At 44.0% G+C, this 26382-nt stretch overlaps 1 protein-coding gene across 1 annotated transcript in view; it reads right to left on the bottom strand.

Moving 5' to 3' along the window:
• Positions 1-23929, bottom strand: part of myo16 (myosin XVI) — a 245770-nt gene extending 221841 nt beyond the window's left edge. The window contains exons 1-3 of the mRNA XM_033022212.1: positions 23683-23929; positions 7590-7660; positions 4638-4781 (exon numbers count right to left, since the gene is read on the bottom strand). Of these exons, the coding sequence (XP_032878103.1) occupies positions 4638-4781; positions 7590-7660; positions 23683-23899 (432 nt within the window). The 5' untranslated portion in view covers positions 23900-23929. The remainder of the gene's footprint in view (positions 1-4637; positions 4782-7589; positions 7661-23682) is intronic.
• Between the last annotated feature and the right edge of the window lie 2453 nt (positions 23930-26382).

Genomic DNA, 26382 nt, shown 5'->3' with positions numbered 1-26382 from the left:
ATAGACAGAGTTGACGTGGAAAAGCTTTTCCCACTGAGAGTAGGGAAGATTCAAACAAGGGGACATGACTTGAGAATTAAGGGACTGAAGTTTAGGGGTAACATGAGGGGGAACTTCTTTACTCAGAGAGTGGTAGCTGTGTGGAATGAGCTTCCAGTGAAGGTGGTGGAGGCAGGTTCGTTTTTATCATTTAAAAATAAATTGGATAGTTATATGGATGGGAAAGGAATGGAGGGTTATGGTCTGAGCGCAGGTATATGGGACTAGGGGAGATTATGTGTTCGGCACGGACTAGAGGGGTCGAGATGGCCTGTTTCCGTGCTGTAATTGTTATATGAGTTACTCCGGCACTTTGTGTCTTTTTTTTAATGATTAAAGTGGTAGAAAAGGCTGGTCCAGCCAATACATCCACGTGCTTACTGAACAACAAAAACATTCAGTCAGAGCTCCTATCAACCACCCTTCACAGTTACTACTATCGCCAGCATTCTCCTCACACTTCATGACTTACTTTGCCAGCTATTTAATTAAAACAGCAGTCAGCCACATTACAGAAGAACATGAAGCATAACTGGCAAACCAGTGCATCACACAACCTCGACTACAATATTGTCTTCTCTAACTTCAAGTAACCCTTGCTTTCCCTCTCTCCATCCCTCCCCCATCCTCATTCTCTGACCAGTCTGACTGCCCCCCCCTGATTACATGTTATCACTGTATGCATCGTTGTCACCTTCTCCAAGCTAACAATGATCTATTCTACATTTTCCTTGATCTCCATCCCTTTTGATCTCATTTCCACACTTTACTCTTCCTTATCTCTGTGTCTCCCTCTCCCCTGATTCTCAGTCTGAAGAAGGGTACCGACCCGAAACGTCACCCATTCCTTCTCTCCAGCAATGTCCCGCTGAGTTACTCCAGCATTTTGTGTCCATCTTCAGTGTGAAGCAGCATCCGCAGTTCCTTCCTACACACAACCTTGTCCATTGGTTCAATACCAAGAGAAGAAAATGTTGGTAACTGTGAGTGCAGCGCTGCTGAACCCAGAATAGCGATGAAGCAGAGATCACTGAATATGACAATGTGTTTGTTTCATATCCTATATCAACGTTCAATATCCAGTCAGAAGAAGGGTCTCCACATGAAACATCACCCATTCCTTCTCTCCAGAGATGATGCCTGTCCCACTGAGTTACTCCAGCATTTTGTGACTATCTCCCTTAACCTGATTTACAAGCTAAACTTGCCGTAACCCTGCACTTCTGATGATTCCCTACCTGTCCATTACCAGATTCCTGAGCATTTTATCCTCCATGAGGTCCTATTGATGAGGCAACCCACAAGCAATCAGTTCAGGTCATATCCAGGATTTGGATTATCAGCCACTCTCAGCCTTCCCCACCTGATTCCATCTTCCTTTTCTTTATCTCTACCAGCTTTCCAACCATTATCAATGAATCCCTGTGTCAATATCCCCCTCTCCCCTATCTCCTCCTTCTAATCTTCCCCTCCCCCCCCACCTTCTGCCCCCCAAAAATCCCGGCCCCACCTTCTTGTCAGTCCCATGCCTCTGATACTACCTATCGCATGCAAGTTTTTGTCTCATCATTTTGTTAAAGAAAACTTTAAACACACAATCGGGTAAGGCAATCGCTATTTTATTTAAGAGCATCAAGTACAGTGATAACTGGGAGCAATGTAGGAGATTGCTCAACGAACAAAGGTTAATCTACGTATATACAGATTCTCCCTTTGACATGTTGCTTACTGCAGCAGGCACTTTCGCATTTTTCCGTCTTCCAAATGGTCATAACAATTATACATCGTGCACCTCCGAAAGTTACAGCACAGAAAACACAGCCCAATTCCACCCCATTACAGATAAGCAAATGTCCTGTAACCCTGTTGACCTTATTTTATTGTTTTTCGATTACCGTTTGTCCTTTGACAACAGAGAACAGAATCTGACCAAAGTAGACTGCAGTGTTAGTTTCACATGCTCAGATTCAACCTTCTTTAAAGCACATGAATCATAGGCATTTACTCTGCCTGCCTCTATCCCTTGCTGTCTTCTTGAAGCTTTGCAATTTATTTTTGACACCTCCCTTTCACTTTAATATGCTGGAAACCTTCTCTCTACACTCAGTGCTAATGCCGAGTCTCAACTTGAAATCCCTTTGCATCCACAGATGCAGCCTGACTTGCGGAGTTCTTGCAACAGACTGGTTGAGCTCCAGACTCCAGTATCTGAACCTCTTGTGTCTCCAAAATGCAACATGTGCCTGAATGTTACTTCTGTGAGGTGTGTAGGAAGATAGACACAATAATCTGGAGCAACTCAACGGGTCAGACAACATCTATGGAGAAAAGGAATAGGTGACGTTTCGGGTTGACTGAAGAAGGGTCTCGACCCGAAACGTCACCTATTCCTTCTCTCCAGAGATGCTGTCTGACCCGCTGAGTTACTCCAGCTTTTTGTGTTACTTCTGTGATATTGAATGACATTAATTATGCCAAAATCAATTTTCACTGTGCCTGTGAGGCTTGCATTTGCTTGATATGAATCATACTTTGACATAAAGCTCCTGAGCAAGGCCCAGACAGGTTCTTCCTGTGAACAAAGAGGAAACTCAGCATGACTCCAGTGACTCTTACAAATTCTACAGATGTACCATAGAAAGAATACAGTCAGGTTGCATCAGAGCTTGGATTACATAGAAACATAGAAACATAGAAATTAGGTGCAGGAGTAGGCCATTCGGCCCTTCGAGCCTGCACCGCCATTCAATATGATCATGGCTGATCATCCAACTCAGTATCCCGTACCTGCCTTCTCTCCATACCCTCTGATCCCCTTAGCCACAAGGGCCACATCTAACTCCCTCTTAAATATAGCCAATGAACTGGCCTCGACTACCCTCTGTGGCAGGGAGTTCCAGAGATTCACCACTCTCTGTGTGAAAAAAGTTCTTCTCATCTCGGTTTTAAAGGATTTCCCCCTTATCCTTAAGCTGTGACCCCTTGTCCTGGACTTCCCCAACATCGGGAGCAATCTTCCTGCATCTAGCCTGTCCAATCCCTTAAGAATTTTGTAAGTTTCTATAAGATCCCCTCTCAATCTCCTAAATTCTAGAGAGTATAAACCAAGTCTATCCAGTCTTTCTTCATAAGACAGTCCTGACATCCCAGGAATCAGTCTGGTGAACCTTCTCTGCACTCCCTCTATGGCAATAATGTCAATGGCAATTACGAACCGCCCTGCCCAAGACCACAAGAAATAGCAGAGAGCTGTAGATGTAGCCCAGTCCATCACACAAACCACACTTCCCACCATGTGTGGGAACAAATTGCACATGCTGGATTACACCGGAAATAGGCACAAAATGATGGACTAAAGGGGCTGTCCCACTTTCACGACCTAATTCACAACCTTTTTTACTTATGGGCATTTTTCATCCGGCTAGAAAAAACGCCCCGACCTGCTTGATGCCACGAGTACCTACAACTAGCATCACGGCCTTCTACGACCTACCTACGACCTCCTACGACCTCGAGGAGGTCGTAGAAGACCATGATGCGAGTATGAGTCAAGGGCAAACTCAGCAGAGGTTGTGAATTAGGTTGTGAAAGTGGGACTGGCTCATAACTCAGCGGGTCAGGCAGCATCTCTGGAGAGAGATGAATGGGTGACGTTGCGGGTCGAGATCCACCATTGTCTCTGTCTACACCTCACGTTACCTCGTTAAAGGCAATAAATTCCACAGATTCACCACCCTCTAACTAAATAAACTGTTCCTCATCTTGTTCCTGAAGGAACATTCTTTTATTCTGAGGCTATGACCTCTGGCCCTAGACTCTCCCACTAGTGGAAACATCCTCTCCACATCCACTCTATGTAGGCCTTTCATTTTTCGGTAAGTTTCAAATAAATCCCCCTTTATCCTTCTAAACTCCAGCTAGTTGTGTAAGACGTGGGTGAGGTCGCATTTAGAGTATTGTGTTCAGTTCCAGCCACCATGTTATAGGAAAGATGTTGTTCAGCAGGAAAGGGTACAGTGAAGAAATATGAGGATGTTGCCAGTACTAGAGGGTTTGAGCTATAGGGAGAGGTTGAGTAGGCTGGGTCTCTATTCCATGGAGCACAGGAGGATGAGGGGGATCTCATAGAGGTGTATAAAATCATGAGAGGAATAGATCGGGTAGATGCACAGAGTCTCTTGCCCAGAGTAGGTGAATCGAGGACCAGATGACACAGGTTTAAGGTGAAGGGGAAAAGATTTAATAGGAATCTGAGGGGTAACTTTTTCACACAAATGGTGGTGGGTGTATGGAACAAGCTGCCAGAGGAGGTAGTTGAGGCAGGGACTATACCAACATTTAAGAAACAGTTAGTCAGATACACGGATAGGGCAGGTTTGGAGGAATATGGACCAAACGCAGGCAAGTGGGACTAGTGTAGCTGGGATATGTTGTGGGCACGTAGGGCCGAAGGGTCTGTTTCCACACTGTATCACTCTAGGACTCTATCACTCTATGACTCTATGAAGTTGAGAGAGAGCATTTTTAAACAGCTCAGATTGAGCTCTTAATCTATGCTTTAAAGTCAGTGCCATTTGGAAAAGCGGATTAGTACTCACCGGCATGAGGAGCAGAACAAAATCGGGATTATCGCAAGCACATGCCACATGTAACGAGGTCCACAAGTCTTCATCCTGGTGATTCACGTTTACTCCCTTTTCGATCAGAATCTCTGCAGCAAAGATGTTGTCATGTCGAGCACACTGTTTATGGGAGAGGGGAGCACATTAGGAATCATCTTCTAATTTCTTCTCATAACATGCCACGTTGGTGAAAGTATTGGAAGCTTCAGCAGATGACCTTGTGATATTGCCCTTTACGAGTCGAAGGATGCATTTTGTGCAATAATGTTCTCAGTAACCATGTTTTAAATCTGGATAATTTTATTTCACACAGAAAATGGTTCATATATACAATATGACAGGATATGATAGAACTTAATTCATCCCAGGAGGGAAATTGATCTGCCAACATTCATAAAAACTCAGAATACATGAAACATGAAATTAAAGTGACGAGTGGAAGGGCTTGAGGGATGTCAAAGATTGGGGATGGTGGAAGGGGGGAGGGGACTCAGTCTCAGTCTACCCCATGACAGAAGGGGGAGGAGTTGTACAGTTTGATAGCCACATGGAAGAAGGATCTCCTGTGGCGTTCTGAACCGCATCTTGGTGGAACCAGTCTGTTGCTGAAGGTGCTCCTCAGGTTGGCCAGTGTGTCATGGAGGGGGTGAGCTGGATTGTCCAGGATGCTCCACAGTTTTAGGAGCATCCTCCCCTCCAAGACCACCCCCATGAATCCAACATCGCCCCCAGGACGGAGCCAGCCTTCCTGATGAGTTTGTTGATCCTATTGGTGTCCGCAGCCTTCGCCCTGCTGCCCCAGCACACGGCAACAAAGAAGATGGCACTGGCTACCACCGATTGTTAGAACATCTGCAGCATCTTATTGCAGACGTTGCAGGAGCGGAGCTTTCTCAAAAAGTACAGCCGGCTCTGTCCCTTCTGGTACAGGGCCTCAGCGTTCATATGGAATGAGCTTGCAAGGGACGTGTTTGAGGTAGGTGCAATAACAGAAAGTGAAAGAAAATACGCCCTTGTAAATGTGGGTATTGTTTAGAGATATACGTTCTACAAATCATCTTGACCCAGGAGGGGCTTGGAGCAATAATAATAAAATGGGTAATATACCATTGGACAATCGTGATGAAGTATGTCACAGAGAGATTACCATTCAAGTGGAGAGTTCATTAAGTTTGGGCAGCCTACGGACAATGAGATCCATGTATAAAGGTTCATAGGAGAATGTGATGTGTGTCTTGACATCAAATTCAGAGACAATGGGATGAAAGTACAAATGCAGAGCTAAAGACAAAGTGAAGATAAATACCCTGCAGAGATTTGGAGGAAAGGACAAACTGTTTTGTTCCACTTATACCTCACGCTGCCTCGGCAAGGCCAGCAGTATAAACAAGGACGAGTCGCACCCTGGCCACTCCCACTTCTCCCCTCTCCGATCAGGCAAAAGGTATAGAAGTGTGAAAACTCACAACCCCAGATTCAGGGACAATTTCTTCCCAGCTGTTAACAGGCAACTGAATCATCCTACCACAACCAGAGAGCAGTACTGAACTACTATCTACCTCTTTGGTGATCCTCGGACTTTCCTTGATCGGACTTTGCTGGCTTTACCTTGGACTAAACGTTATTCCCTTATCATGTATCTGTACACTGTAAATTGATAGATTGTATCATGTATTGTCTTTCTGCTGACTGGACAGCACGCAACAAAAGCTTCTCACTGTACCTCGGTACACGTGACAATAAACTGAACTGAAACGTTTACTTGTTTCATGATAATGTTTTATCTACTTGTTAGCTTTAACTTTTTGAGAACTTTTTGAAAGAACAATGTAATTATTGATAGCAATCTTCTTCTTTGACATAATGATAATATTTAAAGCGTGCTATGAAAGCTGTTGGATCATTCCAGGGACAGGGCATCTCTCACATATCACAACAGCTCATCAAGTGCCCCTGAGATACAGGTGGCCAGCTCATTTAGTAGTTCACATTCTCTCCAGTGAGGGGTGGGGATGGGAGCAAGAGGCCTGGAACCAGATCACTTTAGTCTAGTTTAGTTTAGTTTAGTTTAGTTTACCTTAGATTAAATTAGATTAGATTAGATTAGGTTAATTTGGTTTAGTTTAGTTTAGTTTAATTTAGTTTAGTTTAGTTTGGATTAACTTAGTTTAGTTTAGCGATATAGCGTGGAAACACCAGGTCCGCACCAACCAGCGATTCCCGCACGTTAACACTGTCCTACACACAATAGGGACAATTTACACTTAGACCAAACCAATTAACCTACAAACCTGCACGTCTTTGGAGTGTGGGGGGATACTGGAGCACCCGGAGAAAACACACGCGGTCATGGGGAGAACGTACAAACTTTGTACAGGCAGCACCCGTAGTTGGGATCGAACCCGGATCTCCAGTGGTCAGATTGAACTTTTCTGGTTTGTATCGTCACTGGAGAGATGTGAAAGTGTTGGAATCCATAGGCAGAAATAATATTCACATTAATTATTCATATAAATTAAAAATGTTATACGAATCTACTACTAAAACTGATTGGAAAATGATTATTTGTGACCAATGAATTGTGATGGGTGTCAGGGGTTATGAGGTGAAGGCAGGAGAATGGGGGATGAGAGGGAACGATAGATCAGCCATGATTGAGTGACGGAGTAGACATTTTGGACCGAATGGCCTTATTCTGCCCCTAGAACTTATGCATTTAAGAACATTAACATTATAATCACTAATTTAGCAGACAAATGTCTGCATTTGTATTGGCAAATAGGTTTTGTGCCTTACCTTCTTAGTCTCTGCTATCAGTAAGCTGGATTGATATCTCATATGTCCTCTCATATATCTCCTATGTTAACTATACTATGGTATTTATTAAACACTGGGACTGATGCACTGAACACTGATGCATGATCTTACCAGGTGGAGCAGAGAGCCTCCTGAGGAAATCAAGGTATTGGGATCAGCTCCATCCTTTAGTAGTTTCAGAACTGCAAGGGCACAAAAAATAAACACAAATATTAGTCATTGATTCATGGAGCCATATAACACATAAATGTCTTTCGGCCCAACACGTCCATGCTGACCAAGATATCCCATCTAAGCTAGTCTCATTTGCCTGTGTTTGGCCCATATCCTTCATGTGACCTTCATAGACAGCTGCCAACTCCAATAGATCTTTACATCATTTGACTATTGTAGCCTGGGAGTGCCGACAACTACAGCCATTTTATTATGATAGGCCTTCAGCCCTTGGAGTATATTCCACTATTGTCCATTGCCTTCAACTGCTCCAGGCCTCATTGATGTCACACTCAATCAAATGATGCATTGACATCAACAGCAGTGACTCTTGTTTCATCTCTGGTATCTAGCCCTCTGGTTCATGTTTGAGTTGTGAAGCTGAGTGGTCCTATCAGGTATTGGTGAGCGGGCCGTTGGTAAACCAGTGCCACCTTGGCTGGAAGCACAGCAAGGTCTGGAGTGCATGTCTTTAGTGCCACGGCTGGGTCGTTGCCTGGTCTCACAGCCTTTGCTGCGCTCGTGCCGGCAGTTGATCCTTGATGTCATGTGGCGTGAAATTAATTTGCTGGCTTTGTGATAATTGTGGTCCCAGGATGAAGCCGAGATGGACCATCTGTTCAGCACCTCTAACTGACCATGGTTGCTTTTCTTTAGCACCGACAGGCTGAGTCTTGTCATCATTGAGTTTAGTATAATTACAACTGGGACCTGAAAATGGCACCAAACTGGCGACTCTGCCTACTGTCCCAGTGTACTACTGCTATACACGTACTGTGATTGAGATGCTTATCTAAGATGTACTTGAGTGTTTATGTATGGTAATACTTGTACTGAACTGTGTACAAAAATGAATTTCATACAAATAATAATTTCATGTGACAAACAAATACCACACCATAATTTAGTTTAGGCATACAGCATGGAAATAGGCCCTTCGGGCAACTGAGTCCATGCCGACCATCAGGTATCCGTTCACGCTAGTTCTATGTGATCCCATTTTCTCATCCACTCTCCACACACTAGGGGCAATTCACCTACAAACCCACACGTCCTTTGGATGTGGGAGGAAACTGGAGCGGCTGAATGAAACCTGCGCGGTCACAGGGAGAACATGCAAACTCCACACAGATAGTTTCCGAGATCAGGTTTGAACCTGGGTCTCTGGTGCTGAAAGACTGCAACCCTACCAGCTGCGCCACCATGGGGGTGAAAATATTTTTGTTTAACCTCCTGCTTAGCTGTTTAATTGTCCACAATCCCTCCCATATAGATGTGGTGGACAGCCGGACGTCCATCTGATCCATAGGTCGTTAACTTTGCACAAATCACTGCTTAGTGGGCATTTAGTGCTGGGTTACCAGCTGACACTCCCATGGTTTTCAATGTGATTGTGCTGCTCACAGTGCTTCCTTCCCCACCCCTCAATGAAGCAGAGTTTATCTCCAGGCTGATTGTAATGGTAGGGTGCATATTTCAAGGTACATTCTCCTGCTTTTCTTGTCTCAACCTGTCTAAATAAATCTCCTGTTACTCCCCCTTCCTTGAGAATTATGTTTTGTGAGTAGTTCGATGTAACTGCAAACAGAGGATGTGTTCAAACCTCTGCCTGATAATGAAGGGTTGAATAGACAATGCTTCATCATAGAGGCAAGGAAAGTAACACAGCCAAGTCCCAAAGTACCAATTATGTTACCATGGAATCTAAACAGCTAAATCTTGCATCATTTTATGTCTGTGAGGTCTTTATTCTTGCGACCACATGATTTTTTTCAGTATTTTCACGGTTTTAGAGATAATGTTATTTATTTATATTAATGGAGTCATACAGCGTGGAAACAGGCCTTTCAGCCCAACTTGCCCACACTGACTAACATATCCCATCTACACTAGTCCTACCTGCCTGCGTTTGCCCCAGATCCCTATCAACCTATTCTATCCATGCATCTGTATAATTATTTCTCAAACGTTGCAATAATCCCTGCCTCAACTACCTCCTCCGGCAGAACACTGATAATTATCAGTAAGAAGAGTTTCCCACTCAATATGATTATTTCAAGTGATAGGAGTCAGACAACAACTTATTATTAGTGATCAGTTAACAATTACATGTCAGGCGGGTGTCAGGGGTTATGGGGAGAAGGCAGGAGAAAGGGGTTAGGAGCAAAAGATAGATCAGCCATGATTGAATGGTGGAGTAGACTTGATGGCCCGAATTGTCTAATTCTGCTCCTAATGACCTAGAAAATGGATCATTCATAATTAAGACCTTTCTACATGCTTAACTTGTTCCTTATATCAAAGTAATTTAGTGTTGGATCATTTTCCCCCAAATCTTTCCACAAATTTTTACCCTATACCACATTTATTTGCATTAATATTCATGATGGTGGATGACCCAATACCAAGCACCAACTGGTTCATTTGAGTACTATATAGACGTCAAACACTTACACTTGATCTGCCAAGGTATGCGGGATCTAACCATTGCTAACCATTTTAACTACCCTTCCCATTCCCACACTCACCTATCAATTCTGGACTTTAATGACTAGACTGTGGCCACATGCAAAGTGGAGGAGCAGCACCTCATATTCCACTAGGATAGCTTACATCCTAATGGCATGAACATTTATTTCTCCAATTATAGATAAGTGACCAACAAACAACCCCTAATTGTTTTCCCCTTCATCCACCCCTCTCTTTCCTGTGTCTCACCTGGACTTGCAACCATTTCTCCCCTTCATCCCTCCCCACCACCCCACCCGCGTCACCTATATTCCTTCTGGAGAAGGGTGTCGACCCGAAACGCCACCCATTCCTCCTCTCCAGAGATGCTGCCTGCCCCGCTGAGTTACTCCAGTATTTTGTGTCTGCCTTCGGTATAAACCTTCCTTTCCTACACCTGTATTCCTTCTTCTGTCTTCAGAATTTGCACCTTTTGTCTTTACATCTCCGGCTTTTATCCAACCATCTGCTATCACACCCCACCTCCCACCTCATCCCCCCCCCACCGTCCCCCTCACCAGTATCTACTTATCACTCGCCAAGTCCCTCCTCTCCAGCTATCTCCACCCCACCACAATCAGTCTGAAGGGTTTCTATATGAAGGGTTGGTTATGTTCTCCAGAGTTGCTGCCTGACCTGTTGAGTTACTCCAGCGCTTTGTGTCTTTCTTTCTATCCACCATCAAGAAGTGCTTTGAGGGGCTGGTTATGGCACACATTGACACACTGCATTTTGCCTACTGCCACAGTGGGTTCACATGTCCCTGACCCTGGACTCCTCCCTGGAACACTTGGATAAGGACACCTATGTCAGACTCCCATTAATAGACCATAGCTCTACTGTCAACATCATGATTCCATCCAAGCTCATCTCCAAACTCATGGAACCCATGGAGTCAGCACTCCCCTCTGCAACTGGATCCTCTATTTCCTGACCAACAGACCACAATCAATGAGGTTAGTGGACAAATCATCCTCTACGATAATCCTCAACTTTTTTTCCTCGCAAGGATGCTTTCTCAGCCCCCTACTTGTACACTGACGACTGTGCAGCCAAATACCAATCTAACTCAAGTTACAAGGTCACAGATAAGGTCAGATATCAAATAATATCAAATAATGATGAGACGGAGTACTGGAAGAAGATTGAGAATCTCCTAACCTGGTGCCAAGACAACAACCTCTCCCTCAATGACAGCAAGACCAGGGAGATTGTGATTGACTTCAGGAAGTGAAGCTTTATGGCACCAAAGTAGAGAAGGTTGATAGTTTCAGGTTCTTTGTAATAAATATCACCGGCAATTTGTCCTGGACCAGCCGCAACAAAATTATGGCCAAGAAAGCACACCAATGCTTCTATTTCCTGAGAAGATGTAGGAAGTTCGGCATGTCCCCAACCCTCACCAACCTGCACAGATGTGCTGTTGAAAGCATTTTATCAGGATGGATCACATCCTGGTTTAGGCACAGCTCCATCAAAAGGCCGTAAGAAAAGGCCAAGGCCATCCCACAATTCAACCTTACTTCCGTTGAAGAAATGTGTAGTAAGGAACTTCAGATGCTGGTTTAAACCGAAGATAGACACAAAAAGCTGAAGTAACTCAGCAGGACAGGCAGCAATCGCCTCTCTCCTACGAGAGTTTGCAACATTTTCTCTTGCTACTCCCCCTGTGTGATTGAAGAAGGGTCTCAACCCAAAACGTCACCCAGTCTTTTTGTCCAGAGATGCTGCCTGTCCTGTTGAATTACTCCAGCATTTTGTGTCTATCTTTGCTTCCGTTGACTCCAGATACACTTCACGCTGCCTCGGCAAGGCCACCAGCATAATCAAAAACAAGTCGCACCCTGGCCACTCTTTCTTCTACCCTCTCCCATCAGGCAAGAGGTGTAGAAGTTTGAGAGCACCTGCATCCAGATTCAGGGACTAGTTTCTTCGCAACTGTAATCGGGGAACTGAACCATCATCTCATCAGCTAGAACAGGGGTTTGCAACCTTTTTCATCCTGTTTACCCCTGGTAACTTTAATAGCACATAACAATGTTATTTCACTTATTTATGAACAACTAATGATGAACAGATCAGGTTAGGAGGTTCTACTTCCAGTACTCCGTCTCATCATTATTTGATATTATTTGATATCTGACCTTATCTGTAACCTTGTAACTTGAGTTAGATTGGTATTTGGCTAACACAGTCGTCAGTGTACAAGGAGTATAGATAGATAGATAGATATAATTTAATAGATAGATATAATTTAATTGCCACACAACCAAGGTCGGTGGAATTTGGGTTGCCAGCAGCGGTACAGTAATAAAGAACACAACCACAAAAAAAAATTGAACAATTGTAAAATACCAGAACAGAACACAGTCAGTTAATGAGAAAAAATATGTACAATTCCAGAATCAACAAATTTACACCCTGGGTAGATGAAATTTACCCCAGGTCGGGAACCCTTGAGCGAGAGTGGGTCCTGATTTCTCATCTACCTCTTTGGAGACTTGTGAACTGTCTTTAATTGGCCTTTATCGGACTTTATCTTGTACTAAATGTTGTACCCTTTATATTTTATCTGTACACTGTGGACGGCCTGATTACAATCATACAATTGTACAATCATACAATCATACAATTGGGACGACAGATGGCACAATGGGCTAAGTGTTCGGCTGGCAACCGGAAGGTAGCCGGTTCGAATCCCGCTTGGAGTGCATACTGTCGTTGTGTCCTTGGGCAAGACACTTCACCCACCTTTGCCTGTGTGTGAATGTGTGTGAGTGATTGGTGGTGGTCAGAGGGGCCGTAGGCGCAGATTGGCAGCCACGCTTCCGTCAGTCTGCCCCAGGGCAGCTGTGGCTACAGAAGTAGCTTACCACCACCGAGTGTGACTGAGGAGTGAATGAATAATGCGATGTAAAGCGCCTTGAGTATTAGAAAGGCGCTATATAAATCCCATCCATTATTATTATTATTATTATTATATATAGTCTTTTCTTTGACTGGATAGCATGCAAATGAAAGCTTTTCACAGTACACGTGACAATAATAAGTTAACCTAAACTGTACAACTGCAGCATAACATCCTATCTTCCATACTCAATTCCCTAACTGAAAGAAGGCCAGTATCCCAATAGTCTTCTTCATCACCCTTTCCACGTGATGCCACTTTCAAGGAACTATATTTCTGTACTCCGAGATCCTTCTGCTCTACAACATTCCCCGGGGCTCTACAGCTCACAGTGAAGGACCTGCCCTGGTTTGATTTCCCGAATGCAACACCTCACACTTATCCGAATTAAACTCCATTAGCCATTCTTCACACCACTTGCTCAGCTGATCGAGATCACGTTGTAATTCTTGCTAACTATCCTCATTGTCTACGATACCATCTATTTAAGTATCATCAACTCACTAATTATGCTCTGCATTCTCTTCCAAATCAATGATATAGATGACTAATAGCATTGGCCCAAACACTGATTCTTGAGGTACACCAGGAATTACAGGCCACTAGTTAGAAAAACAATGTACCACCACCATCCTCCATTTCCTATCAAGAAGCCAATTCTCTATCTGGTTAGTTGCTTAGTTTTGTTTAATTTAGTTTATTGTCATGTGTACCGAGCTACAGTGAAGAGCTTTTGTTGCGTGCTAACCAGACAGCAGAAAGACAATACATGATTACAATCCAGCCATTTACAGTGTATAGATACATGATAAGGGAATAATGTTTAGTGCAAGGTAAAGCCAGCAACGTCCGATCAAGGATAGTCTGTGGATCACCAAAGAGGTAGATAGTAGTTCAGCACTGCTCTCTGATTGTGGTAGGATGATACAGTTACTTGATAATAGCTGGGAAGAAACTGTCTCTGAATCTGGCGGTGTGCGTTTTCACACTCTATACCTTTTGCCTGATGGGAGAGGGGAGAAGAGGGAGTGGCCAGGCTGTGACACATTCTTGATTATGCTGCTGGCCTTGCCGAGGCAGCGTGAGGTATAAATTGAGTCAATGGAAGGGAAGTTGGTTTGGAGTTGTTACAGAAAGATCTGAGATGTATTACAGAAATCTCAGAAAATGGCCAGACATGTTAAGAACACAATTTAAATGTATCAGGGATGCTTGGTTTTGCTAACAGAGACAGAGATTACAAAAGCAAGGAAGATGGGCTAAACTTTTATAAATCTTTGGCGAACTCCAACCAGAGTGCCGTCTTCAATTTTAGACAGCACTCTTTAAGAAAGCATTGGAAAAGTATTGAAAGGAAATTTACTAGAAATCCACCAGGCATGGGGAAATTAATGTATATGGAAAAGAATATTAAAGCTGGAGTTGGTGTCCTTGGACTATAGAATGTTAAGATTCAATCACCTAAGATTTCATTAGAATAAATACGATGAAATGGAGCCAAAAGAGATCTGGGATACCTGGGTGCAAAATTACTTTGTCTTCACCCGAGCACTGTGAATTGATTTGTTCAATTATGCAATGTATTGAAATTTCTACACAGAAGTTTCCTCCTGTTTAAGGATACTTAAAACTCCATGTTTTATGTAAAAAAAAAGGATTATAAGATGAATTTGACCAATCATTTGTTTTTATACAGTTTTGTTTTCAGTATATGGATTTTATTTTTTGGCATGCATGTCCGTATATTAAATATCTGTTTCATTGACTTTAAATTTTTGTAACAAGGACGTGAAAGTAATTGTGATACAGAGAAATCTTTTGCAGTGGACATTCTTGCCGTGGCCTGTAAAGACTATATCATCGCACTTGTAAGGAGCAAAGGTTCCTGTTTCCTTTTTGTTACTTTTTTGCATCTTTCATTCATTTGTTCTATATCTTACATGTTTATATATGTATATACAAGCTTAACAAACTGTCGTTTAAGAATAAGGGGTCGGCCGTTTAGGACTGAGATGAGGAAAATCTTTTTCACCCAGAGAATTGTGAATCTGTGGAATTCTCTGGAGGCCAATTCACTGGATGTATTTAAGAGAGAGATAGACAGCTCTTAGGGCTAACGGAATCAAGGGATATGTGGAGAAAGCAGGAAAGAGGTACTGATTTTGGATGATCAGCCATGATCATATTGAATGGCGGTGATGCCTCGAAGAGCCAAATGGCCTACTCCTGCACCTACTTTCTATGTTTTTATGTTTCTACATAAGAGCACTATGTATATAGACAAGGTTGGATGGGGTGCATTTTGAAGAGATTGGCGTAAGCCTAGAAAAAGGCAAATATTTGGTGCATTATTTTTCCCTGGGAAGGGAAATGAAGAGCCAGAGGGCATAGATTAAGTTGAGAGGGGGAAGATTCAATAGGAAGCTGAGGGGCAACGTTTTCACTCAGAGGGTGGTGAGAATACGGAATGAGTTGCCAGAGGAAGTAGTTGTGGCTGGTACAATAACATCATTTAACAGGCGTTCCACACCAGGGCATCTGAAATGTCCTCATTCTTCAGGGAACAGGGGTTCCCCTCCTCCACCATAGATGAGGCTCACACCAAGGTCTCTTCCATACCCCGCAACATTGCTCTCTCTCCCCATCCCCCCACTCGCAACAAGGGCAGAGTCCCCCTAGTCCTCACCTTTCACCCCGCCAGCCGTCACATACAACAAGTAATCCTCCGTCAGTTTTGCCACCTCCAACGTGACCCCACCACTCGCCACATCTTCCCATCTCCCCCCATGTCTGCCTTCCGCAAAGACCGCTCCCTCCGTAACTCCCTTGTCAATTCTTCCCTTCAGTTTCGTACCACCCCCTCCCAGGGTTGCAACCGCAAGAGATGCAACACTTGTCCCTTTACCTCCCCCCTCGACTCCATTCAAGGACCCAAGCAGTCATTCCAGGTGCGACAGAGGTTCACCTGCATCTCCTCCAACCTCATCTATTGCATCCGCTGCTCTAGATGTCAGCTGATCTACATTGATGATCGTTTCGCCGAACACCTCCGCTCGGTCCGCAATAACCAACCTGACCTCCCGGTGGCTCAGCACTTCAACTCCCCCTCCCATTCCGTATCCGACCTCTCTGTCCTGGGTCTCCTCCATGGCCAGAGTGAGCAACACCGGAAATTGGAGGAACAGCACCTCATATTCCGCTTGGGGAGTCTGCATCCTGCGGGCATGAACATTGAATTCTCCCAATTTTGTTAGCCCTTGCTGTCTCCTCCCCTTCCTCAGCCCTCGGGCTGTCTCCTCCCATCCCCCAGCCCTCGGGTTCCTCCTCCTCCTTTTTCCTTACTTCTCCCCGCCCCCACCCCCCATCAGTCTGAAGAAGGGTTTCGGCCCGAAACGTTGCCTATTTACTTTGCTCCATAGATGCTGCTGCACCCGCTGAGTTTCTCCAGCATTTTTGTGTAACATCATTTAACACGTTTGGACAGATACATATGCAGTTTGGCAAAATGCAGGCAAATGCACTTGCTTTGATGGATCATCTTGGATGACATTATGACTTTAAAATGAAGAAATATATTGTGAAGCAGCAGCCACTGAGATATTCTTGATACAGTTCATTTCCTGAACTTAGATTGGTCTGTTGTGTTGAACCAATGTACAAGTGTCTGTTTCCTTTTTGTTACTATTTTGCATGTCATTCATTCATTTGGTCTATTTCTCTTTACATCACCGTCTATATCTCTCATTTCTCTTTCCCCTGACTCTCAGTCTGCAGAAGAGTCTCGACCCGAAACATCACCTATTCATTTTCTCCATAGATGCTGCCTGTCCCGCTGAGCTTTTTGTGTCAATTTTTCGTACAAACCAGCATCTGCAGTTCTTTCCTGTAGAACTGTGCATACTCTTCGGTTTTATAAAGCTAATGAAGAAATCAAACAAACATTTTCTGTCACAATATTCCAAAATGTATTTGGATGTTTGATGCCTTTATAAAAGCAGCCCAATTAACATAACCCTATCATTTTTACTTTTGGTCAATGCTTTGGAGAATATCTCTTGAGTGAAATTCAAAGACTCACAGAGTACGAAACAGGCCCTTTTCCATAAATGCTGACCAAGATGCCTGATCTAAACTCATACCATTTGTCTGCATTTGGCCCAGATCCCTCTAAACCTTTCCCATTGTGTGCTGATCTGAATATCTTTTAAATGGTCCAAAGGTTTTCTTTACAATACGATACGATATAACTTTATTTATCCCAGGAGGGAAAGTGATTTGCCAACAGTCATAAAACCCCCCACAAAATACATGAAACATGAAATTAAACTGAACAGGGGAAAGGCTTGGATGATGTTCAAAAGTTTGGGAGGGTGGGGGAGGGGGAGGAGGATGGGGTGGAGGAGACAATAGACAATAGACAATGGACAATAGGTGCAAGAGTAGGCCATTTGGCCCTTCGAGCCAGCACTGCCATTCAATGTGATCATGGCTGATCTTCCCCAATCAGTACCCCGTTCCTGCCTTCTCCCGATATCCCCTGACTCTGCTATTTTTAAGAGCCCTATTTAGCTCTCTCTTGAAAGCATCCAGATAACCTGCCTCTACCGCCCTCTGAGGCAGAGGAGTGGTACCGTTTGACAGCCACAGGGAAGAAGGATCTCCTGAGGTGTTCTGTCCTGCATCTAGGTGGAACCAGTCTGTTGCTGAATATGCTGCTCAGGTTGACCAGTATGTCATGGAGGGGATGAGTTGGATTATCCAGGATGCTCCGCATCCTCCCCTCCAAGACCATCACCCATGAATCCAACTCTGCCCTGGACCTGTACTCCTACAACCTTCTGGACTACAACACTCCCCAAAGCCTTACCTTTCATCGTGATGGCCCTTCCCTAGTTTAACTTCCCAAAATGAAACACATCGCATTAATCTGCATTCAACTCCATTCGCCATTCCTCCGCCTTTCTGATCAATGTCCTGCTGTGATTTTCATTTTCTGTGATTTTCATTTTCATTTTCTGTGATAAAATAGCCATTTTCAATATCTATGACCACCTACTTTACCGTTATCTGCAAACTTACAAATCGCACCTTGTACATTCTCATCTAAATCATTGACAGAAACAGCAATGGGCCCATAACAATACCTGAGGCACACCACGAGTCATTGGCCTCCAGTCCGAAAAACAACTTTAAACCATCACTCTCTGCTTCCTTCCATTAAACCAATTCTGTATCCAGGCAGCTAGTTCCAACACAGAAACAGGGTCTTCCGCCCAACTTGTCCATGCCAACCAAGATGCCACTCTTGTGCTAGTCTCACCTACATTCGCTTGTCCCCATCTCTGTAGACCTTCTAAACCTCAAGACATCTCCATGAACTGTCTAAAGTTCCCTGGTCTTCATGTCTATCTCCATGGTAAAAAGAGAGGAGAAATAATAATTGAGAACCTTGCTTTTCTCCTGTGACTCCACACATAGATGACCACTTTGGTTTCTGAGGACCCTCTTCTCTCTCAGTTACCCCTCTCCCCCTTAATATATTTATAACATTTGATTCCATCTTTTATGAACAGCATTAATCCTCCCCCCTTGATAGAAGATGCTTGGGAACAACTGTGAGAAAATTTGGGCCCCATATCCGAGGAAGGATGTGCTAGCTCTGGACGTTTATAAGAATGATCCCAGGAATGAGTGGGTTAGCAGATGATGAGCGTTTGACAGCACTGGGCCTCTACACTCTGGAGTTTAGAATGTTGAGGGTGGACCTCATTAAAACTTACAGAATAATGAAAGGCATAGATGGATGTGGATGTGGAAAAGATGTTTCCACTGGTGGGAGAGTCTAGGACTAGAGATCATAGCCTCAGAATTAAAGGGCGCTCTTTTAGAAAGCAGGTGAGGAGAAACTTTAGCAGGTAGTTAATCTGTGGAACTCATTTCCACACAAGGCTGTGGAAGCCAGGTCAGTGGATATTTTTAAAGCAGAGAGATAAATTCTTGATTGGAACAGGGATCAAGGGTAATGTGGACAAAGCAGGGAAATGGGATTAGGAGGCAGAGATCAGCCATGATTGAATGGTGGAGTAGACTCGATGGGCCGAATGGCCTAATTCTACCCCTATAACTTGTGAACTTGTGAACACCAGTACCAACACTGAGCAAGTAACTCAGCCGTTTTTTTCAGATTCTAATTGAACTTAAATTTGGAATTTTTGCTCATTTGTTCCAATTAGAAATCAGCCAGTCTAATACAATGGATAACAATAGGTACTGATAAATGCTGCCATTTATTGAGAAATTAGTAAGAGCAATCAGGAAGAAAAATGTGTAATTTATTTTATATAGGTTTTTTTCAAAAGGTATTTTGTGTTATAAGTAATTGGGCTACTTTTAATTTATTTTAATTGTTTGCTTCTTTGTTCCAGGTTGCTGCAACTGAATGTCTGTTTAATGTGCTGTAAAATTCTGTTCATCTGTACTGATTCATGGCAGAAATTCAGTCGAGCTCAGTGTGGAAATGCTGCCCTTCAAGCTGGCATTGGGCAGAACCACTGGTGCCTCTGCTCAGTGAGAAGCTGTGGAGCGTGGCTCAGTATGGATGGTGAACTGGCAGTGGTGAACCAGAGAGCAGTGCTGAACTACTATCTACCTCATTGGTGACTCTTAGACTATCCATGATCGCGAACTTTACTGGCTTCACCTTGCACTAAACGTTATTCCCTTATCAGGTGTGGCGCAGCGGTAGAGTTGATGCCTTACAGCGCTTGCAACACCGGTGAACTGGGTTTTATCCCGACTACGGGTGCTGTCTGTACGGAGTTTGTATGTTCTCCCTGTGAGCATGTGGGTTTTCTCCTAGATCTTCACTTTCCTCCCACATTCCAAAGACATACAGGTATGGAGGTAAATTGGCAGTAAATATAAAAATTGCCCCTAGTGTGTGTAGGATAGGGTTAATATGCAGGGATTGCTGGTTGGTGCGGACCTGGTGGGCGAAGGGCCTGTTTCCACACTGTATATCTGAACTAAAGTAAACTAAATGTATCTGTAGACTGTGAATGGCTCGATTGTAATCATGTATTGTCTTTCTGCTGACTGGATAGCAGGCAACACAAGCTTTTCACTGTACCTCAGTACATGTGACAATAAACAGAAACTGTATCTGCACCAGGAGACAACAGTCCAAGCAATAGAAACTATTGCTTTTTACCCTACTCCCACCCCTTCCCCTTTGTGTTTCGCTGTACAGCCTTCAGCAGCTAAACAGCTTCCAAAGAGCCTGCTGTTCCAGGTGTGGACTCCTACAGTATATATTGACGAGACCAAGCGCAGGCTCGGCGATCGTTTCGTTGAACACCTCCGCTCAATCTGCCTTAACCTACCTGATCTCCCGGTTGCTAAACACTTTAACTCCCCCTCCCATTCCCATGACCTTTCTGTCCTGGGCCTCCTCCACTGTCAGAGTGAGGCCCAGTGCAAATTGGAGGAACACCTCATATTTTGCTTGGGCAGCTTACAGCCTAGTGGTATGAATATTGACTTCTCTAACTTTAAGTAACCCTTGCTTTCCCTCTCTCTCCAACCCTCCCCCATCCTAGTTCTCTGACCAGTCTGAATATTTTCCTAATTACATTTTATCTGCGTATGCTTTGTTGTCACCTTCCCCTAGCCAACAATGATCTATTCTACATTTTCCTTGGTCTGCGTCCCATTTAATGTCTCGTTTTCACACCTTACCCTTCCATATCTCTGTGTTTTCCTCTACCCTGACTCTCAGCTCGAAGAAGGGTTTTGACCTGAAACCTCACCCATTCTTTCTCTCCAGAGATGCTACCTGTCCCGCTGAGTTACTCCAGCATTTTGTGTCTATCTCCAGTGTAAACCAGCATCTGCAGTTCCTCCCTGCACAAATCCTTCCAGGCAGGTGGTCCACGGAGAGCTGTGGGGTGATTCAGTGCTGGACTTGTGGCATGTTGCTGGCACAGTGATGTAGATCAACAGGGATAGGAGGAGTTGAACCAGTTTCCAACAATCTACATTCCAAAATTCCCCAACACGCATCAGTGGTTTCCCACCTGGCTCTCCGCTTGGCAGAGCTGTCAATAATGTGCATCTCCACATCTAATGCTACACTAACCCTCTGTTAGCACTGGTGCCACTGGCAGTCATGTCAAGGGAACAACAGCATGGAAACTCACCATTCGGACAACAATGTCTGCATGGGCTATCGAATACCAATAGTGTCCAAGGTGATGGAATGTACATAGGCACAAAAAGCTGGAGTAACTCAACGGGTCAGGCAACATCTCTGGAGAAAAGGAATAGGTGACATTTTGTGTTGAGACCCTTCTTCAGACTGAGGGCCAGGGAAAAGGGAAACAAGAGATATAGACGGAGATGTAAAGAGATGTGGAACAAATGAATGAAAGATAATAAAGAAAAGGCCATTGTTAGCTGTGGGCAAGGTGAAAACGAGTTCCAGACAATGAGACTCATCAACAAGACAACTTTGAAGCTGGTATGACTGGTGTGGGAGGGATGGAGATAGAGGGAATGGCAGGGTCACTTGAATATTCAATATTCATACCACTGGGCTGTAAGATGCCCAAGAGAAATATGAGATGCTGTTCCTCAAATTTGTGTTTAGCCTCACTCTGACAATGGAGGAGGCCTTGGAAAGAAAGGTCAGTGTGGGAATGGGAAGGGGAATTAACGTGTTTGCAACAGGTAGATCAGGTAGGTCCAGGTGGACTGAGCGAAGAACATCATGACAAGTCAAGATTGTTGTCAAAATACAGGTATCTTGAGGAAGAGATGAAACAAAAATGTTCCTTGTAGCTAGATCACATGCACATAAGACCTCTTTTTATTGCTATGTTTATTCATAATTATGCTCAATGAATATGGCAAGAAGAAATGGCGAACTTGTGAATGGATTTTGTTCATTTTTATTGGCCAGCATATTATATAAAGACAAGGCAGACAGTATAAAAATCTACTATAGACGCAAAAAGCTGGAGTAACTCAGTGGGACAGGCAGCATCTCTGGAGAGAAGAAACGGGTGACGCTTCGGGTCGAGACCCTTTTTCAGACTAGTAAGGGAAAAGGTAAACAAAAGATATAGACGATGATGTGGAAGATTAGATCGCATGGGATCCAAGGAGAGATAACTGAATGGAAAGCAAATTGGCTCCATGGAAGGAAGCAGAGGGTGATGGTGGAAGGTTGTTTCTCAGACTAGATGCCTATGACTAGTGGTGTGCCGCAGGGTTCAGTGCCTGGTCCATTACTGTTTGTCATCTACATCAATGATTTGAATGAGAACATACAGGGCAAGATTAGCAAGTTTTTTGATGATACAAAAGTTAGTGGTTTTGCAGATAGTGAAGGTGTTGTGAAAGATTGCAGCAGGATCTTGATTGATTGGCCAGGTGGGCGGAGGAATGGTTGATGGAATTTAATACAGAGAAGTGTGAGGTGTTGCATTTTGGGATGTCGAACAAGGGCAGGACCTACACAGTAAATGGTAGGCCTCTGGGCAGTGTTGTAAAGCAAAGGGATCTAGGAGTAGAGGTGCATGGTTCCTTGAAGGTCGATTCGCAGGTAGATAAGGTGGTCAAAAAGCCTTTTGGCACTTTGACCTTCATCTGTCAGATTATTGAGCATAGAAGGTCATGTTGCAGTTGTATAAGACTTTGGTGAGACCGCATTTAAAATATTGTGTTCAGTTCTGGCGCCACGTTATAGCAAAGATATTGTCAAGCTTGAAAGGGTTCAGAAAAGATTTACGAGGATGTTGCCAGGGTGTGAGCTACAGGGAGAGGTTGAGTAGGCTGGGTCTCTATCCCATGGAGCGCAGGAGGATGAGAGGGTATCTTATAGAGATATACAAAATCATGAGAGGAATAGATCGGATAGATGCACAGAGTCTTTTGCCCGTAGTAGGGGAATCGAGGAATAGAGGACAAAGGTTCAAGGTGACGGGGAAAAGATTTAATAGGAATCCGAGAGGTAACATTTTCACACAAATGGTGGTGGGTGCATGGAACAAGCTGCCAGAGGAGGTAGCTGTGACTGGGACTATCCCATTGTTTTAGAAACAGTTAGATAGGTAAATGGATAGGGCAGGTTTGGAGTGATATGAACCAAGCGCAGGCAAGTGTGACTAGTGTAGCTGGAACATTGTTGGCCGGTGTGGGCAAGTTGGACCGAAGGGCCTGTTTCCACACTGTATCACTCTATGACTCTATGTTGTAGAGAGATTAAAAAAAAACAATGAATGAAAGATACGCAATAAAGTAACCATGATAAAGGAAACAGGCCATTGTTAGCTGTTTGTTGTGTGAAAACGAGGAGCTGGTGCGACTTGGGTGGGGGAGGGATAGAGAGAAGGGAATGCCGTAATTCTCTTACTTGAAGTTAGAGAAATCAATATTCATACCACTGGGTTGTAAGCTGCTCAAGCGAAATATGAAATGCTCTTCCACCAATTTGTGTTTAGCCTCACTCTAACAATGGAGAAGACCTTCGGACAGGTGTTATACTTTAGTATAAAAATCTTCCAGCTACTATACCTTCTTTATCATCATGTCTTACAATGGCCTCCTTTATCATGTCTGTGGACCTAAAGTGGACATTTCTCTTCTTTGCTTGTTTGTGTTTGAATCCAGTCTGTTGCTGGAGCTTTTCCCGCTCGTAATAAGCCTTTACTTGTTCACATCGCATACGTTTCACCAGCTGCTGCCTCCGTCCTGAAGGAAGTGACTCCAGTAAACATTGATCGATCTCCATATCTTGTGTTCGGAAAGCATTGCAGAGCTGAAAGCAACCTAAATGAAGAAGACTGTCATTACAAATCTACCGGACACAAACCTTTTATGTTACGGATCAATATTGACAAGTAAAGAATGCTTCATTAAATTTTAGATTTTAATTTAGTTTAGAGAAACAGGCCCTACGGCCCAACGAGTCAGCGACGAACAGCGATCCCCGCATATTAACACTACCCTACACATACTTGGGGCAATTTACACGTATAACAAGACAATTAGCTACAAATCTGTAAGTCTTTGGAGTGTGGGAGGAAATCGAAGATCTCGGAGAAAACCCACGCAGTCACGGGGAGAACGTAGAAACTCCATACAGACAGCACCCATCGTCGGGATCGAGCCCGGGTCTCCTGTGCCACACTCAAGGGCCTGTCCCACTTAGGCGACTTTTCAGCCGACAGCCGGCGACTGTCAAGTTAGCAGCACTCGCCTGAAAAACCAGGGAACTGGAACGGCGACTGTCAGAGACACACACACACACACACACACACACACACACACACACACACACACACACACACACACACACACACACACACACACACACACACATCGCAAAGGCGGGGGCCAGTGCAAGTGGGGGAGCGCTGTCTGAAATTCTCAAGGTGCAATGCCAAGGTGATACAGACACACACCGCGATGAACAGGAAGGTTAAGACGGCTAGCATCGTGTATGGTAAGTCCATTAAAAGAGGGGGGGGGGAGGGGAGAAGGGGGGAGAACGCGGAAGAAGGGGGGAGAAGGAGTAGAGACAACTTTTAAGAAGCCAGACAACTTTTAATTAGCCTGAGATACACAGCTATGAAGTTCGGCGGGTATTTAACATTACCAGTTGGTTATCCTTGGTTCTCAAAACTCGTGCTTACGTTTTTTTTCCCCCAATGAGCCAATGAAAATACCCGGTCAGCAAAGGCGATTAACTAAAACTATCTACGACTACCTCGACTACCCATAACTAAATGGCAACCCCACTACAACTGCACCTACGACTACAGGATTATTGATTTTCTCCATGGTGACCAATTTTTGGTCGCAGAAAATGTTTCAACAAGTTGAAAAATTTGCTGCGACCAAACTGAGGCAGCGACTAGTTCCCAGAAAGTGGGAACTCCTCGTGACCATGAAGGTGACTCACCAGAGACCACCAGCGAACATGTGGCGACCATGTGGCGATCATGTGGCGAGCGCAGAGTCTCCTGGACTCGCCTAAAAAGTCGCCTAAGTGGGACAGGCCCTTCACTGTAAGTCAGCAACTCTACTGTTGCGCCACCGTGCCACCCTAATGCATTAATTCCTTCTAAATGCTTCAACTTTCTTTTAAGTATGATGCAAGATGCATGACATAGTGTTATATAAATAATCGAGTTAAAAAAAATTAATGAAAAATTGCTTCAGAATTTCGAATTCTGTTATCATCATAATGCAATTGGAAATCAATCTTCTTTCCCTCAAAATAAGTAAGATATAAACTATTTTCAGTTTCGACACAAAACACTGGAGTAACTCAGCAGGACAGGCAGCATATCTGGATGGAAGGAATGGGTGACGTTTCGGGTCGAGATCCTTCTGTCTGAAGAAAGTTCTCGATCTGAAACATCACCCATTACTTCATCCAGAAACGCTGAGTTCCTCCAGCATTTTGTGTCTATCTTCAGTGTAAACCATCATCTGCAGTTCCTTCCTGCACTATTTTCAGCTTGTTTTGCTTTGCTTGAGTAATTTGACCCTGCCTGCAATGCCCTTGCATCCCCAGGCAAGTTCCACATCAGCCACGCATGGGATGGTGTAATTCTCTGTGCAACACCGCAATAATGCATTGGAGGCTATATCCACTGCAGTTTTATCCAATGTATCCTGAATAAAATCCCCAACTTTCCTGATCTCAAACCTGGAAGCCAGGAACCTGCAGGACAATGAGCCCGATGTCAGTGGTGGAAAGTTTGCATGGGAAATTGTCTCACGAGAGATCATCAACAGCTACAGAGAAAAAGTCCAGCATCCACAATGATGTAGGTTGGAAGATCGGTACTACAACATCGCTTATGGGACGACCATTCAGTCGTCTGTTAACAGAGGGGACAAATATGTTCTTGTATCTCAAGGGGTCACGGTGGTGCAGAGGTACAGCTACTACTTTACAATGCCTGAAACCGGATTCAATCATGACTACAGCCACTTGTTTGTACGGAGTTTGTACGTTTGTTGAGGGAGTCCAGTACCAGGGGCCACAGTTTAAGAATAAGGGTTAAGCCATTTAGAACAGAGATGACGAAAAACGTTTTCACACAGAGGGTTGTGAATCTGTGGAATTCTCTGTCACAGAAGGCAGTGGAGGCCAATTCTCTGTATGCTTTCAAGATAGAATTGGATAGAGCACTTAAAGATAGCGGAGTCAAGGTATATGGGAAGAAGGCAAGAACGGGGCACTGAATGTGGATGAATGGC

The sequence above is a fragment of the Amblyraja radiata genome, chromosome 6 (assembly GCF_010909765.2).
Source record: "Amblyraja radiata isolate CabotCenter1 chromosome 6, sAmbRad1.1.pri, whole genome shotgun sequence".
Classification (NCBI taxonomy): Eukaryota; Metazoa; Chordata; class Chondrichthyes; order Rajiformes; family Rajidae; genus Amblyraja; species Amblyraja radiata.
Note: the sequence above shows the minus strand (reverse complement) of the source record. Positions and strands in the feature narration are given on the sequence as shown.